This window comes from Anomaloglossus baeobatrachus, chromosome 4, assembly GCF_048569485.1.
Source record: "Anomaloglossus baeobatrachus isolate aAnoBae1 chromosome 4, aAnoBae1.hap1, whole genome shotgun sequence".
Taxonomy (NCBI): domain Eukaryota; kingdom Metazoa; phylum Chordata; class Amphibia; order Anura; family Aromobatidae; genus Anomaloglossus; species Anomaloglossus baeobatrachus.
Window position 1 is genome coordinate 15,887,909 of NC_134356.1, and position 14,036 is coordinate 15,901,944.

Consider the following 14,036-nt stretch of genomic DNA (forward strand, 5'->3'; position numbering starts at 1 on the left):
CGGCATCTCTGGCAGTGACGGCCACACACGCTCCGCGGAGATGATGGCGGAGGAGAAGTGATGGCGGAAGCTCCTCACCCGTCCGGCTGTAGCCGATAATATAGAGCTTTTATCCCGGGCAGGGAAGCACAAGGGGGGAGCGGAGCTTCACTGGGCTCAGCCGGGAGAAGGCGGGGCCTGTGCTCAGTGTCAGCCAATAGAAGCTCAGGAGGGTTCAGCTCAGCAGCCAATCAGTGCGCAGTAAGACTGTATATATAACAGGCGCCCCCAGCTCCGGCCTCAGTATTTTTCTCTCAGGAGAATTTTGTGCTTCTTTCCCGATCACACGATGGCAGAGACCGCACCGGCCGCCGCTCCTCCTCCCGCCGAACCGGCCGCCAAATCTAAGAAGGCGCCGAAGAAATCCGGGGCCGCCAAGAAAAGCAGCAAACCCTCCGGTCCCAGCGCCTCCGACCTGATCATGAAAGCCGTGTCCGCCTCCAAGGAGCGCAGTGGGGTGTCTCTGGCCGCCCTGAAGAAGGTTCTGTCTGCCGGAGGATACGATGTGGAGAAGAATAACAGCCGCCTGAAGCTGGCCATCAAGGCTCTGGTCAACAAGGGCTCCCTGCTCCAGGTGAAGGGCAGCGGCGCCTCCGGGTCCTTCAAGCTGAACAAGAAGCAGGAGACGAAGGACAAGGCGGCCAAGAAGAAGCCAGCAGCTGCGGCCAAGCCTAAGAAGCCGGCAGCCAAGAAAGCAGCCAAATCTCCGAAGAAGCCCAAGAAGGCTCCGGCCGCGGCCAAGAAAAGCCCGAAAAAGGCCAAGAAGCCCGCAGCAGCCGCCAAGAAAGCGGCAAAGAGCCCCAAGAAGCCGAAGGCCGCTCCAAAGCCCAAGAAGGTGACAAAGAGTCCGGCTAAGAAGGCGGCAAAACCCAAAGCTGCCAAGAGTCCGGCTAAGAAGGCGACTAAAGCCAAGAAGCCCGCAGCCAAGAAATAAGCGGGAGCCGCTCTGTCCTCCTACCACAAAGGCTCTTCTCAGAGCCACCACCTTGTCCTGCAGAGCTGTATGATCAGTGTAACCACCTTGTCCTGCAGAGCTGTATGATCAGAGCCACCACCTTGTCCTGCAGAGCTGTATGATCAGTGTCACCACCTTGTCCTGCAGAGCTATATGATCAGTGTCACCACCTTATCCTGCAGAGCTGTATGATCAGTGCCACCACCTTGTCCTGCAGAGCTGTATGATCAGAGCCACCACCTAATCCTGCAGAACTGTATGATCAGTGTCACCACCTTGTCCTGCATAGCTGTATGATCAGTGTCACAACCTTGTCCTGCAGAGCTGTATGATCAGTGCCACCACCTTGTCCTGCAGAACTGTATGATCAGTGTCACCACCTCGTCCTGCAGAGCTATATGATCAGTGTCACAACCTTATCCTGCAGAGCTGTATGATCAGTGTCACCACCTTGTCCTGCAGAGCTGTATGATCAGTGCCACCTTATCCTGCAGAGCTGTATAATCAGTGTCACCACCTTGTCCCCTCTGTATGATCAGTGCCGGATTAATCGCTATGTAGATTGGGCGGTGATCTTGTGTACAGGGGGCGGTTGATACTAATAACCCGTGTCTGGATGTCGGGGGCAGTTCTCGGGGATGTAGTGATAATGCGGGGGCTGCACTGTACAGCGCTGTGTGCGGGGAGATGGAGCTGCAGTTACATCGGTGTCGTATGCTCCAGATCTGCGTGTAACCAGGATGTGACATCTGTGATTTAGAGCGGCGGGAAAAGCTGGGAGCTGCTGAACGCATCATGGCTACTACGGTACATGGCGGACTATTGTGGAGGAGGGGATAAGTGCAGAGTTAGTGAGGGACGGATCTTCTTCTGAAGAATGATTAGTCAGAAACATCAGATTCTATTTTATGTATCTTAACCAATAGCGTGCAGGCGGCGTGTTTCTCACAGGCCAATGAGGACGCGCACAGGAGGATAAATACTCTGCTCCCGCCGCTCCTCTCATCACTCCTGTTCTCTTCTCTACAGAGCTATGGCTAGAACTAAGCAAACCGCCCGTAAATCCACCGGAGGGAAAGCTCCCCGCAAGCAGCTGGCCACTAAGGCCGCCAGGAAGAGCGCTCCCGCCACCGGCGGAGTGAAGAAGCCGCATCGCTACCGGCCGGGGACAGTCGCTCTCCGGGAGATCCGACGCTACCAGAAATCCACTGAGCTGCTGATCCGGAAGCTTCCCTTCCAGCGCCTGGTGAGAGAGATCGCCCAGGACTTCAAGACCGATCTGCGCTTCCAGAGCTCGGCCGTCATGGCCCTGCAGGAGGCCAGCGAGGCTTATCTGGTGGGGCTGTTCGAGGACACCAACCTGTGCGCCATCCACGCCAAGAGGGTCACCATCATGCCCAAAGACATCCAGCTGGCCCGCCGCATCCGCGGGGAGAGGGCGTAGATCTGTCCCGCACCCCCGAGCACAACACAAAGGCTCTTTTCAGAGCCACCACATCCTCCCTCAGACGAGCTGATTCCTGGCCTCTGATTCTCCTCATTCCCCGCAGTGTCCGGGGCGCGGTCTCTACATGTGACGGGCGGCGCTGCGGAGGCTCCTCTTCTGTTCATACTTTCTGCAGCTCTGCCTGTATCTGTAGTATCGCGCCGCGGGTTACTTCAATCTCTCCCTGTATTGAGAGCGGCTCATTGTGCGGTGTCTCCGGGGTCTGGTGGTGACTCCGAATCTCATTCACTCAGCAGTGATCTCAGACTTTCTGATTAGCGCTTTCTGCACTAAATTGTCCTCCCTCTAAACCTTATTATCCCTCTGTATTAATTCCTGCTGTGTCGGGTGCAGTGATCGGATTGTGTGACGCTGGAGCAGGAGATCCTGTGGCGCTGGATTTACTCCCTGCAGCTCCGGTCCTGTCAGGATCACAGCGATCAGTGATATAGTGGTATATAGTCCTATATAGAGATTATACAGCACTATATGGATGGAGATTATACAGCTTTATATGAATGGATGATATTCAGTTCTTTATGGAAGGTGCACAGCAGTATGAGTATACAGCTCTATATGAATGGTATATATAGTACTATATAGGGAACATACAGCACTATATAAGGTTTTCCACATTGTGATGTTAGGCCCCTTTCAGATTTCCGTGTTTAATAAACAGGTGGAAGCCACACGTACCGGTATGATCATACATGTGTCATACGTGTGACAGGTATCGGTAAAAATGCACGATACTGAAATGAATGTATTTTTCAATGTTCAATGTTAACCCATCGTTAATGGGTTAGAACATGGGAGTCACCCCCATTTTACTAAAACCAGCCACGTTACAGCAGACAACTGGGGGCTGATATTATTACGGTGGGAAGGGCCATGGTTATTTTGCCCTTTCTATCCTAACAATAGCAGCTCACAGCCCCAGAAATTGTGCATCCATTAGTTGTGCCAATTCTGGTGCTGGACCCGGCTCTTCCCATTGCAGTGGTAAATAGGGTAATATTTGTGGGGTTGATGCCATCTCCAGCCGGCATCAAGCTCTGGTATTAGTAATGGGTGACGTCTAGCAGACACCGCCATTACTAATCCAGTAGTTGAAAGGAGAATAAAAAACCCTCCAGACTTCGTTCACCAATGTATTTGTTTTCTAAACATAAAAAAACACAAAAAATCCTCTGTAATCCATGGTGAGGTCCCACAAGGTTCCCCAAAAAGATACTCTCTGTTCCTAATCCTGAGCCTGCAATAATTCAATTAGTATGGTCAGCCCAGGTCAACGCAGGAGCGCCTCCAGCAGAGTGAGTGTGTGGACCCAGCAGTGATGTCACGAGTTAATCAGAGTTCACAATGAACTCGTATGACCTTCTGATTACACCCCCATGAGATCCGGGCTACCGCGGGTGTCGCTACAGTAATCTCACGGGTTCTTTGGAGTTCACAATGAACTCTGATGAACCTGTGAAATCACTGTTGTGACACCCACGGTAGTGCAGATGGCATAGGGGTGTCGTCAGAAGGTCACCCCGAGTCCCTTGATACTCCGATTGACCTCCTGATGTCACTGCACACACTGCTTGATACTCCTTTCACCTTTCCCCAAAACTGATGTCTCCAGAGTTCCCTCTGCTTCCAGGTCCTCGGTGCAGTGAATATGCAATGAGCAAATATCGGCATGATTGTGATTGGCTGGCTCACCACTTAACCCCCCCCCACCCCCACAAAAAAACAGGCTTTTGCCCTATTTATGAGAGCCAGCTCAGGTAAAACAGCAGCTACAGGTTTCAACTCCCAGCAGTCTGCTTTACAGTGACTGGTTATAAAAAAATAGGAGATCCCAATGCAGTTATTTAAGGAAATAATATATAAATAAATAATAATAATAATAATATAAAAAATTGGCAGCACATCCAGTAGGTGTGAACAGGTGCACACAGAAAATTCAATAAAAATCTAATCTGTAAAGCTAAAATATGTGAACATGAAATATAGGAATTTTTGCCCTGCATTACTGCTATCGGAAAATAAATTTGACAATAGCGAGGTACGTCTTGTCATTGGCTGTCAATGTTACACAATTGGCCAATTTGTAATCCAAGTATTTCTTTCTTTCCAATAGCAGCAAAACGGCAAAAATTCCCATATTTCACATTTTTTATTTAATGTAAAAAAAATGGCTTGGGGGTCTCCCGATTATTTATAACCAACCAAGGTAAAGCAGACAGCTGGGGGCTGGTATTATTAGGGTGGAAATAGCCATGGCTATTGACCCCTCCCAGCCTGAAAATATCAGCCTGCAGCCACCCCAGAATTTTTACATCCCATTAAAATTTCCAATTCTGACTTTACCCGGCTCATCCCGATTGCCATGGTGCGGTGGTGATGTCAGCTGTGATTTGTTAAAAATCAAAGCTACCATCAAGTCCTCGGATAGTAATGGGAAGGCGTCTATAATACTCCCTATTACCAACCCTGTAAGTAAAGAAAATAAACACAAGCACCCAGAGAAGTATTTTATTTGAAATAAAATATACATACCCCCTCGCTCACTCTATTATCCCCCAAAACACCCCTGCAGGTCCGACATAATCCAAGCTCCAAACAATGTGCCACGTCGCTCCTTTTTCTGCTACATCCAGATGCTGCAATGAAGGCAAATATGACCGATCACTACAGCCTCTGGGACACTGACAGCAGCTGGAGACCTCGGCTGTAAGGAGCGGTGACGTCACTGAAGTCACCGGAGTTCACACCTGGAGACTCCCAGGGTATAATGTGACCGCCGGTCACCTCTGCCGGATTGCGGGACACGGCGGCAGGACAGTCCAGCAATCAGGTCACCGGAGTTCACAGCCGGAATATCGCCACATCCGCTCCTCTCTACAGCAGCAACCTCACATTGTATAATTACACAGCAGGGGCCACACATAGGTCTGTTACCCCCATATACTCCTCAGTGCTCCCCATATCCATCCATACAGAGCCATACACTGCTGTGCACCTTCCATGTTGTTTACATCCCATATTGTACTTTTTACACTCATATAATGCTTTTTCATACCGTAGTAATATTCAATTTTGTATTCCCTTCCCGACGCGTTTCCTCTATAGTGATTTATCAGGGGACCTTTTTTGAGGCTTGTAGCTTATTAATCCCTGTGCATGAACCTCCATGTCACGCTGCATCAGAGGCTGCGCTTTCCATAGAGTCCATGGATGCAGCGGCCCCTGATGCAGCGTGACATGGAGGTTCATGCACAGGGATTAATAAGCTCCATGCTGCCTTAAGGGTATGTGCGCACGTTGCTTTTTACCTGCTTTTTTGCTGCTTTTTCTTCTGCGCTGTTTAATGCCAAAATGGATGTGTTCTTCTATTCAAGCAAAGTCTATGGGAATTTGGGTTTCTTGTTCACACTATGTTGTTCAAAATGCTGCCTTTTTGAGGCAGAACTTTGGTCAAAAACTCAGCTTTTCAAAGAAGCAACATGTCTATTGTTTTTGCCATTTGGGTTTTGCACTGCAAAGCTGAGTTTTTGACCAAAGTTCGGCCACAAAAAGGCAGCATTTTGAACAACATAATGTGAACAAGAAACCCAAATTCCCATAGACTTTGCTTGAATAGAAGAACTCATCCATTTTGGCATTAAACAGCGCAGAAGAAAAAGCAGCAAAAAAGCAGGTAAAAAGCAGGTAAAAAGCAACGTGCGCACATACCCTAAGACTCCAAAAATTTCCCCTGATAAATCACTAAAGAGGAAACGCGTCGGGAAGGAGAGCATGAGCACGTTTATGGATCCTTACCTCGGGCTCTAATAAGTTTATTGTGGAATTTCACATACCCCATGCCCTACGTTAAGGTAACATTGATCCATGCTTCTGACAGAGGACGGGCCATGACATTATACCCCATTATACTCCTGCCAGGTGTTCTATAGCAATAGGAGGTATTAATAGTCTCATATTGCCTAACCATATGATACTTTAGGCTAAAAAAGCAACAGTAAGGTTCTACAGACCAAGCAATATCTGAGCAATTCTTTTGGAGAGAATCTGACAAGCTGAAAATACTCTGATATAAATACCCAAATTGTTCCTATTCGTCCATAACTGGTTATGTATTCACGGGGGAAAAATTAGGACTTTGAGTCTTAATATATTTAAGTTATTTTTTTATTCCCAATTGCTTACATACCAAAAAAATATTGTGATACTCTAATATTCACTGTTACTCCATATTCAGTGTTACTCCAAACAGTCCAGTATTATAATATGAAAAAATCCATACAGCGCTGTATACAGCAATATAGTGCGGACATATCAATCACCGCGTGTTACCGAGAACAAAGAGCGGAAACTCTCAGCCATAGGGCGGGAATTTCATATTCAGCGCTCAGCCAATCAGCACTCATTAGCGCTTCAGCTCCTCCCACAAACGATTTATTAACGATTTTGTGCCTGCGAAGTTCCCAGCCTTCTAGTAAACGCCATACAAATCTTTATACAACTACAGTATATACTGATATATAATATATATCCCCATGTAATACTATAGTCCCCATATGCTCTACACCGTCATTATCTACAAATAGTTTTGTATACTGACATTACCATATAATCCCATAGTTCTGTGTAGTGCAGTTATACACAAACTGCATCTGTAGCGACCATCGCAACGCAGATCTGCGCCAATCACTGCCACAGCCAGAAACAGAGACCATCCAGTATAAAGCTCAGATTAGACAATGTGGTGGTTCTTAGAAGAGCCTTTGTGGTGTGGGGCAGCGGTGCAGATCACTTGGCGCTGGTGTACTTGGTGACGGCCTTGGTGCCCTCGGACACGGCGTGCTTGGCCAGCTCTCCGGGCAGCAGCAGGCGCACGGCGGTCTGGATCTCCCGGGAGGTGATGGTGTGGCGCTTGTTGTAGTGCGCCAGGCGGGAGGCTTCCCCTGCGATGCGCTCGAAGATGTCACCGACGAAGCAGTTCATGATGCCCATGGCCTTGGAGGAGATGCCGGTGTCGGGGTGCACCTGCTTCAGCACCTTGTACACGTAGATGGCATAGCTCTCCTTCCGGCTCTTCCTCCGCTTCTTACCGTCCTTCTTCTGAGTCTTGGTCACGGCTTTCTTGGAGCCCTTCTTGGGCGCTGGGGCGGACTTGGCGGGATCAGGCATGATGAGAGCAGAAAGATCTCTTCACTGGAGAGAGAATAATGATCCTGCTCCTCCCAGAGCGGCCGTATTTATAGCCCGGCCATGCAAATGACACTGCTGTCACATCGCTGTTCTATTGGGCAAAAAAAAGCATGTGACTAATATGACGTCATGATCTCCGCCCTCGCAGCTTATTGGTGGATCCACAAGTCTCATTTCCATGGATGACTTCAGATTCAGTCAATGACAGGAGAGGAGGGCGGAGCAGCAGCTTATAAAACACTCCGGAGCCGCCAGTCCTCACATTACAGTTCTTTACCTGCTTATCTTTGAAACCACAGCGATGTCTGGACGCGGCAAACAAGGAGGGAAGACTCGAGCTAAGGCCAAGACCCGCTCATCCCGGGCAGGACTGCAGTTCCCGGTCGGTCGTGTGCACAGGCTTCTCCGCAAGGGCAACTACGCCGAGAGGGTTGGCGCCGGCGCTCCGGTCTATCTGGCCGCTGTGCTGGAGTATCTGACCGCTGAGATCCTGGAATTGGCCGGCAATGCCGCCCGGGACAACAAGAAGACCCGCATCATCCCCCGGCACCTGCAGCTGGCCGTGCGCAATGACGAGGAGCTGAACAGGCTGCTGGGTGGGGTGACCATCGCCCAGGGAGGCGTCCTGCCCAACATCCAGGCCGTGCTGCTGCCCAAGAAGACGGAGAGCAGCAAGAAGGGCAAGTGACGCCGCTGACCCCGCATCCTCCACAACACAAAGGCTCTTCTAAGAGCCACCACCCCGTCCTCACAGGAGCTGGCCCCCGTCCTCACAGGAGCTGGCCCCCGTCCTCACAGGAGCTGGCCCCCGTCCTCACAGGAGCTGGCCCCCGTCCTCACAGGAGCTGGCCCCCGTCCTCACAGGAGCTGGCCCCCGTCCTCACAGGAGCTGGCCCCCGTCCTCACAGGAGCTGGCCCCCGTCCTCACAGGAGCTGGCCCCCGTCCTCACAGGAGCTGGCCCCCGTCCTCACAGGAGCTGGCCCCCGTCCTCACAGGAGCTGGGCCCCGTCCTCACAGGAGCTGACCCCGTCCTCACAGGAGCTGGCCCCGTCCTCACAGGAGCTGGCCCCGTCCTCACAGGAGCTGGCGCCGCTGATTCTTCATGTTGTGTTAATGGGAAATATAGCAATAGGCAGGGTAATGTGTATCAGGATGTTAGTACATTGGGTATAAGTGGTACTGGTAGTTTATGATTTGAGGCTTTGCGCCGAGTAATAGGCGCTGTTATGACCTTTCTCAGAGGGAGCTCGGGTCGGTGCTGAGCGCTGCAAGAAAAGTGAGCGCCTCCGATCCCGTATCCTCCATAACCAATGGCTCTTCTGACTGATCTGTGCAGAACTGCAGATCTTGTATAATAGTGGAGGTTTTGTATAACGCAGAGTTATATTCCTGTCATATTAGTAATGGATTTGCAGAGCGAATAATGCAGTATCTTATTGGGTTGGCACAGTGGGTATAAGTGGCACTAAACGTTTATGATGTGGTGTCACCCGCATTCACTGCTCCGATCTTATACACTATCCCCTCCCCCACCCTCCATGTCTGTAGCGACAGATGCTGAATACAAGCCGCTGTTGTGCCCTTTCTCCAGGGATTGGGGCCGGTGATGGGCGCTGTCCATTAGATGGGTATAATGTGGGCAGACGTTGCTTCTCTACCTGCGCCTCCTGATGACTCCACTAGTGCAGAGCGACCCTGTGTTCCTGCCCCGTCCTCAATCCTCATGTGGCGGAGCAGTGACAATGACTAGAGCCAACAGTGTTGTATACCCCCGTATCGTACCATGTATCGCGCCTCTATATAGAGCTGTACAGACCACACAGAGCACAGCCGCCTCTATATAGCGCTGTACAGACCACACAGAGCACAGCCGCCTCTATATAGCGCTGTACAGACTACACAGGAGCACGGCCGCCTCTATATAGCGCTGTACAGACCACACAGAGCACAGCCGCCTCTATATAGCGCTGTACAGACCACACAGGAGCACAGCCGCCTCTATATAGAGCTGTACAGACCACACAGAGCACAGCCGCCTCTATATAGAGCTGTACAGACCACACAGGAGCACGGCCGCCTCTATATAGCGCAGTACAGACCACACAGAGCACAGCCGCCTCTATATAGCGCTGTACAGACTACACAGGAGCACGGCCGCCTCTATATAGCGCTGTACAGACCACACAGAAGCACAGCCGCCTCTATATAGAGCTGTGCAGACCACACAGGAGCACAGCCGCCTCTATATAGAGCTGTACAGACCACACAGGAGCACGGCCGCCTCTATATAGAGCTGTACAGAGCACACAGAGCACAGCCGCCTCTATATAGCGCTGTACAGACCACACAGGAGCACGGCCGCCTCTATAAAGCGCTGTACAGACCACACAGGAGCACAGCCGCCTCTATATAGAGCTGTACAGACCACACAGGAGCACAGCCGCCTCTATATAGAGCTGTACAGACCACACAGGAGCACAGCCGCCTCTATATAGAGCTGTACAGACCACACAGGAGCACAGCCGCCTCTATATAGAGCTGTACAGAGCACACAGGAGCACGGCCGCCTCTATATAGCGCTGTACAGACCACACAGGAGCACAGCCACCTCTATATAGCGCTGTACAGACCACACAGGAGCACAGCCGCCTCTATATAGAGCTGTACAGACCACACAGGAGCACAGCCGCCTCTATATAGAGCTGTACAGACCACACAGGAGCACGGCCGCCTCTATATAGAGCTGTACAGACCACACAGGAGCACAGCCGCCTCTATATAGCGCTGTACAGACCACACAGGAGCACAGCCACCTCTATATAGCGCTGTACAGACCACACAGGAGCACAGCCGCCTCTATATAGAGCTGTACAGACCACACAGGAGCACAGCTGCCTCTATATAGAGCTATACAGACCACACAGAGCACAGCCGCCTCTATATAGAGCTGTACAGACCACACAGGAGCACAGCCGCCTCTATATAGCGCTGTACAGACTACACAGGAGCACGGCCGCCTCTATATAGCGCTGTACAGACCACACAGAGCACAGCCGCCTCTATATAGCGCTGTACAGACCACACAGGAGCACAGCCGCCTCTATATAGAGCTGTACAGACCACACAGAGCACAGCCGCCTCTATATAGAGCTGTACAGACCACACAGAAGCACAGCCGCCTCTATATAGAGCTGTGCAGACCACACAGGAGCACAGCCGCCTCTATATAGAGCTGTACAGACCACACAGGAGCACGGCCGCCTCTATATAGAGCTGTACAGAGCACACAGGAGCACAGCCGCCTCTATATAGCGCTGTACAGACCACACAGGAGCACGGCCGCCTCTATAAAGCGCTGTACAGACCACACAGGAGCACAGCCGCCTCTATATAGAGCTGTACAGACCACACAGGAGCACAGCCGCCTCTATATAGAGCTGTACAGACCACACAGGAGCACAGCCGCCTCTATATAGAGCTGTACAGACCACACAGGAGCACAGCCGCCTCTATATAGAGCTGTACAGAGCACACAGGAGCACGGCCGCCTCTATATAGCGCTGTACAGACCACACAGGAGCACGGCCGCCTCTATATAGAGCTGTACAGACCACACAGGAGCACAGCCGCCTCTATATAGCGCTGTACAGACCACACAGGAGCACAGCCGCCTCTATATAGAGCTGTACAGACCACACAGGAGCACAGCCGCCTCTATATAGCGCTGTACAGACCACACAGCACAGCCGCCTCTATATAGCGCTGTACAGAGCACACAGGAGCACAGCCGCCTCTATATAGCGCTGTACAGACCACACAGGAGCACAGCCGCCTCTGTATAGCGCTGTACAGACCACACAGGAGCACAGCCGCCTCTATATAGCGCTGTACAGAGCACACAGGAGCACGGCCGCCTCTATATAGAGCTGTACAGACCACACAGGAGCACGGCCGCCTCTATATAGCGCTGTACAGACCACACAGCACAGCCGCCTCTATATAGCGCTGTACAGACCACACAGAACACATCCGCCTCTATATAGCGCTGTACAGACCACACAGGAGCACAGCCGCCTCTATATAGCGCTGTACAGACCACACAGAGCACAGCCGCCTCTATATAGCGCTGTACAGGCCACACAGGAGCACAGCCGCCTCTATATAGAGCTGTACAGAGCACAGCCGCCTCTATATAGCGCTGTACAGACCACACAGGAGCACAGCCGCCTCTATATAGCGCTGTACAGACCACACAGGAGCACAGCCGCCTCTATATAGCGCTGTACATACCACACAGGAGCACAGCCGCCTCTATATAGAGCTGTACAGGCCACACAGAGCACAGCCGCCTCTATATAGCGCTGTACAGACCACACAGGAGCACAGCCGCCTCTATATAGAGCTGTACAGAGCACACAGGAGCACGGCCGCCTCTATATAGAGCTGTACAGACCACACAGGAGCACGGCCGCCTCTATATAGCGCTGTACAGACCACACAGAGCACGGCCGCCTCTATATAGCGCTGTACAGAGCACACAGGAGCACAGCCGCCTCTATATAGCGCTGTACAGACCACACAGGAGCACAGCCGCCTCTATATAGAGCTGTACAGACCACACAGGAGCACAGCCGCCTCTATATAGCGCTGTACAGACCACACAGGAGCACAGCCGCCTCTATATAGCGCTGTACAGACCACACAGGAGCACAGCCGCCTCTATATAGCGCTGTACAGACCACACAGGAGCACAGCCGCCTCTATATAGCGCTGTACAGAGCACACAGGAGCACAGCCGCCTCTATATAGCGCTGTACAGACCACACAGAAGCACAGCCACCTCTATATAGAGCTGTACAGACCACACAGGAGCACGGCCGCCTCTATATAGAGCTGTACAGACCACACAGAAGCACGGCCGCCTCTATATAGAGCTGTACAGACCACACAGAGCACAGCCGCCTCTATATAGAGCTGTACAGAGCACACAGAAGCACAGCCGCCTCTATATAGAGCTGTATGGACCACACAGGAGCACGGCCGCCTCTATATAGAGCTGTATGGACCACACAGGAGCACGGCCGCCTCTATATAGAGCTGTATGGACCACACAGAAGCACAGCCACCTCTATATAGAGCTGTACAGAGCACACAGGAGCACGGTCGCCTCTATATAGCGCTGTACAGACCACACAGGAGCACAGCCGCCTCTATATAGCGCTGTACAGACCACACAGGAGCACAGCCGCCTCTATATAGCGCTGTACAGACCACACAGGAGCACAGCCGCCTCTATATAGCGCAGTACAGACCACACAGGAGCACAGCCGCCTCTATATAGAGCTGTACAGACCACACAGGAGCACAGCCGCCTCTATATAGCGCTGTACAGACCACACAGGAGCACAGCCGCCTCTATATAGAGCTGTACAGACCACACAGAAGCACATCCGCCTCTATATAGCGCTGTACAGAACACACAGGAGCACAGCCGCCTCTATATAGAGCTGTACAGAGCACACAGAGCACAGCCGCCTCTATATAGCGCTGTACAGAGCACACAGAGCACAGCCGCCTCTATATAGAGCTGTACAGAGCACACAGAGCACAGCCGCCTCTATATAGCGCTGTACAGACCACACAGAGCACAGCCTCCTCTATATAGAGCTGTACAGAGCACACAGGAGCACGGTCGCCTCTATATAGCGCTGTACAGAGCACACAGAGCACAGCCGCCTCTATATAGCGCTGTACAGACCACACAGGAGCACAGCCGCCTCTATATAGAGCTGTACAGACCACACAGGAGCACAGCCGCCTCTATAAAGCGCTGTACAGACCACACAGGAGCACAGCCGCCTCTATATAGAGCTGTACAGACCACACAGGAGCACAGCCGCCTCAATATAGAGCACAGCCGCCTCTATAAAGCGCTGTACAGACCACACAGGAGCACAGCCGCCTCTATATAGCGCTGTACAGAGCACGGCCGCCTCTATATAGCGCTGTACAGACCACACAGAGCACAGCCGCCTCTATATAGCGCTGTACAGACCACACAGAAGCACAGCAGCCTCTATATAGCGCTGTACAGACCACACAGGAGCACGGCCGCCTCTATATAGAGCTGTACAGACCACACAGGAGCACAGCCGCCTCTATATAGCGCTGTACAGACCACACAGGAGCACAGCCGCCTCTATATAGAGCTGTACAGACCACACAGGAGCACAGCCGCCTCTATATAGCGCTGTACAGACCACACAGGAGCACAGCCGCCTCTATATAGAGCTGTACAGACCACACAGGAGCACAGCCGCCTCTATATAGAGCTGTACAGACCACACAGG

At 51.8% G+C, this 14,036-nt stretch overlaps 3 protein-coding genes across 3 annotated transcripts; 2 read left to right on the forward strand and 1 right to left on the reverse strand.

Annotated features, from left to right (window-relative positions):
* The first annotated feature begins 328 nt into the window (after positions 1–328).
* On the forward strand, positions 329–973 carry LOC142302626 (histone H1.01-like). Its single transcript, XM_075343730.1, has one exon. The coding sequence runs from the start codon at positions 329–331 to the stop codon at positions 971–973; it is 645 nt and encodes a 214-aa protein (XP_075199845.1).
* A 1,054-nt stretch (positions 974–2,027) lies between these two features.
* LOC142302629 (histone H3) lies at positions 2,028–2,438 on the forward strand. The gene has a single exon (XM_075343733.1). It carries the CDS (start codon positions 2,028–2,030, stop codon positions 2,436–2,438), a length of 411 nt encoding a protein of 136 aa, XP_075199848.1.
* A 4,231-nt stretch (positions 2,439–6,669) lies between these two features.
* Positions 6,670–7,679, reverse strand: LOC142302635 (histone H2B 1.1). The gene has a single exon (XM_075343737.1). The coding sequence runs from the start codon at positions 7,662–7,664 to the stop codon at positions 7,284–7,286; it is 381 nt and encodes a 126-aa protein (XP_075199852.1). The 5' UTR covers positions 7,665–7,679; the 3' UTR covers positions 6,670–7,283.
* Positions 7,680–14,036: the final 6,357 nt, after the last annotated feature.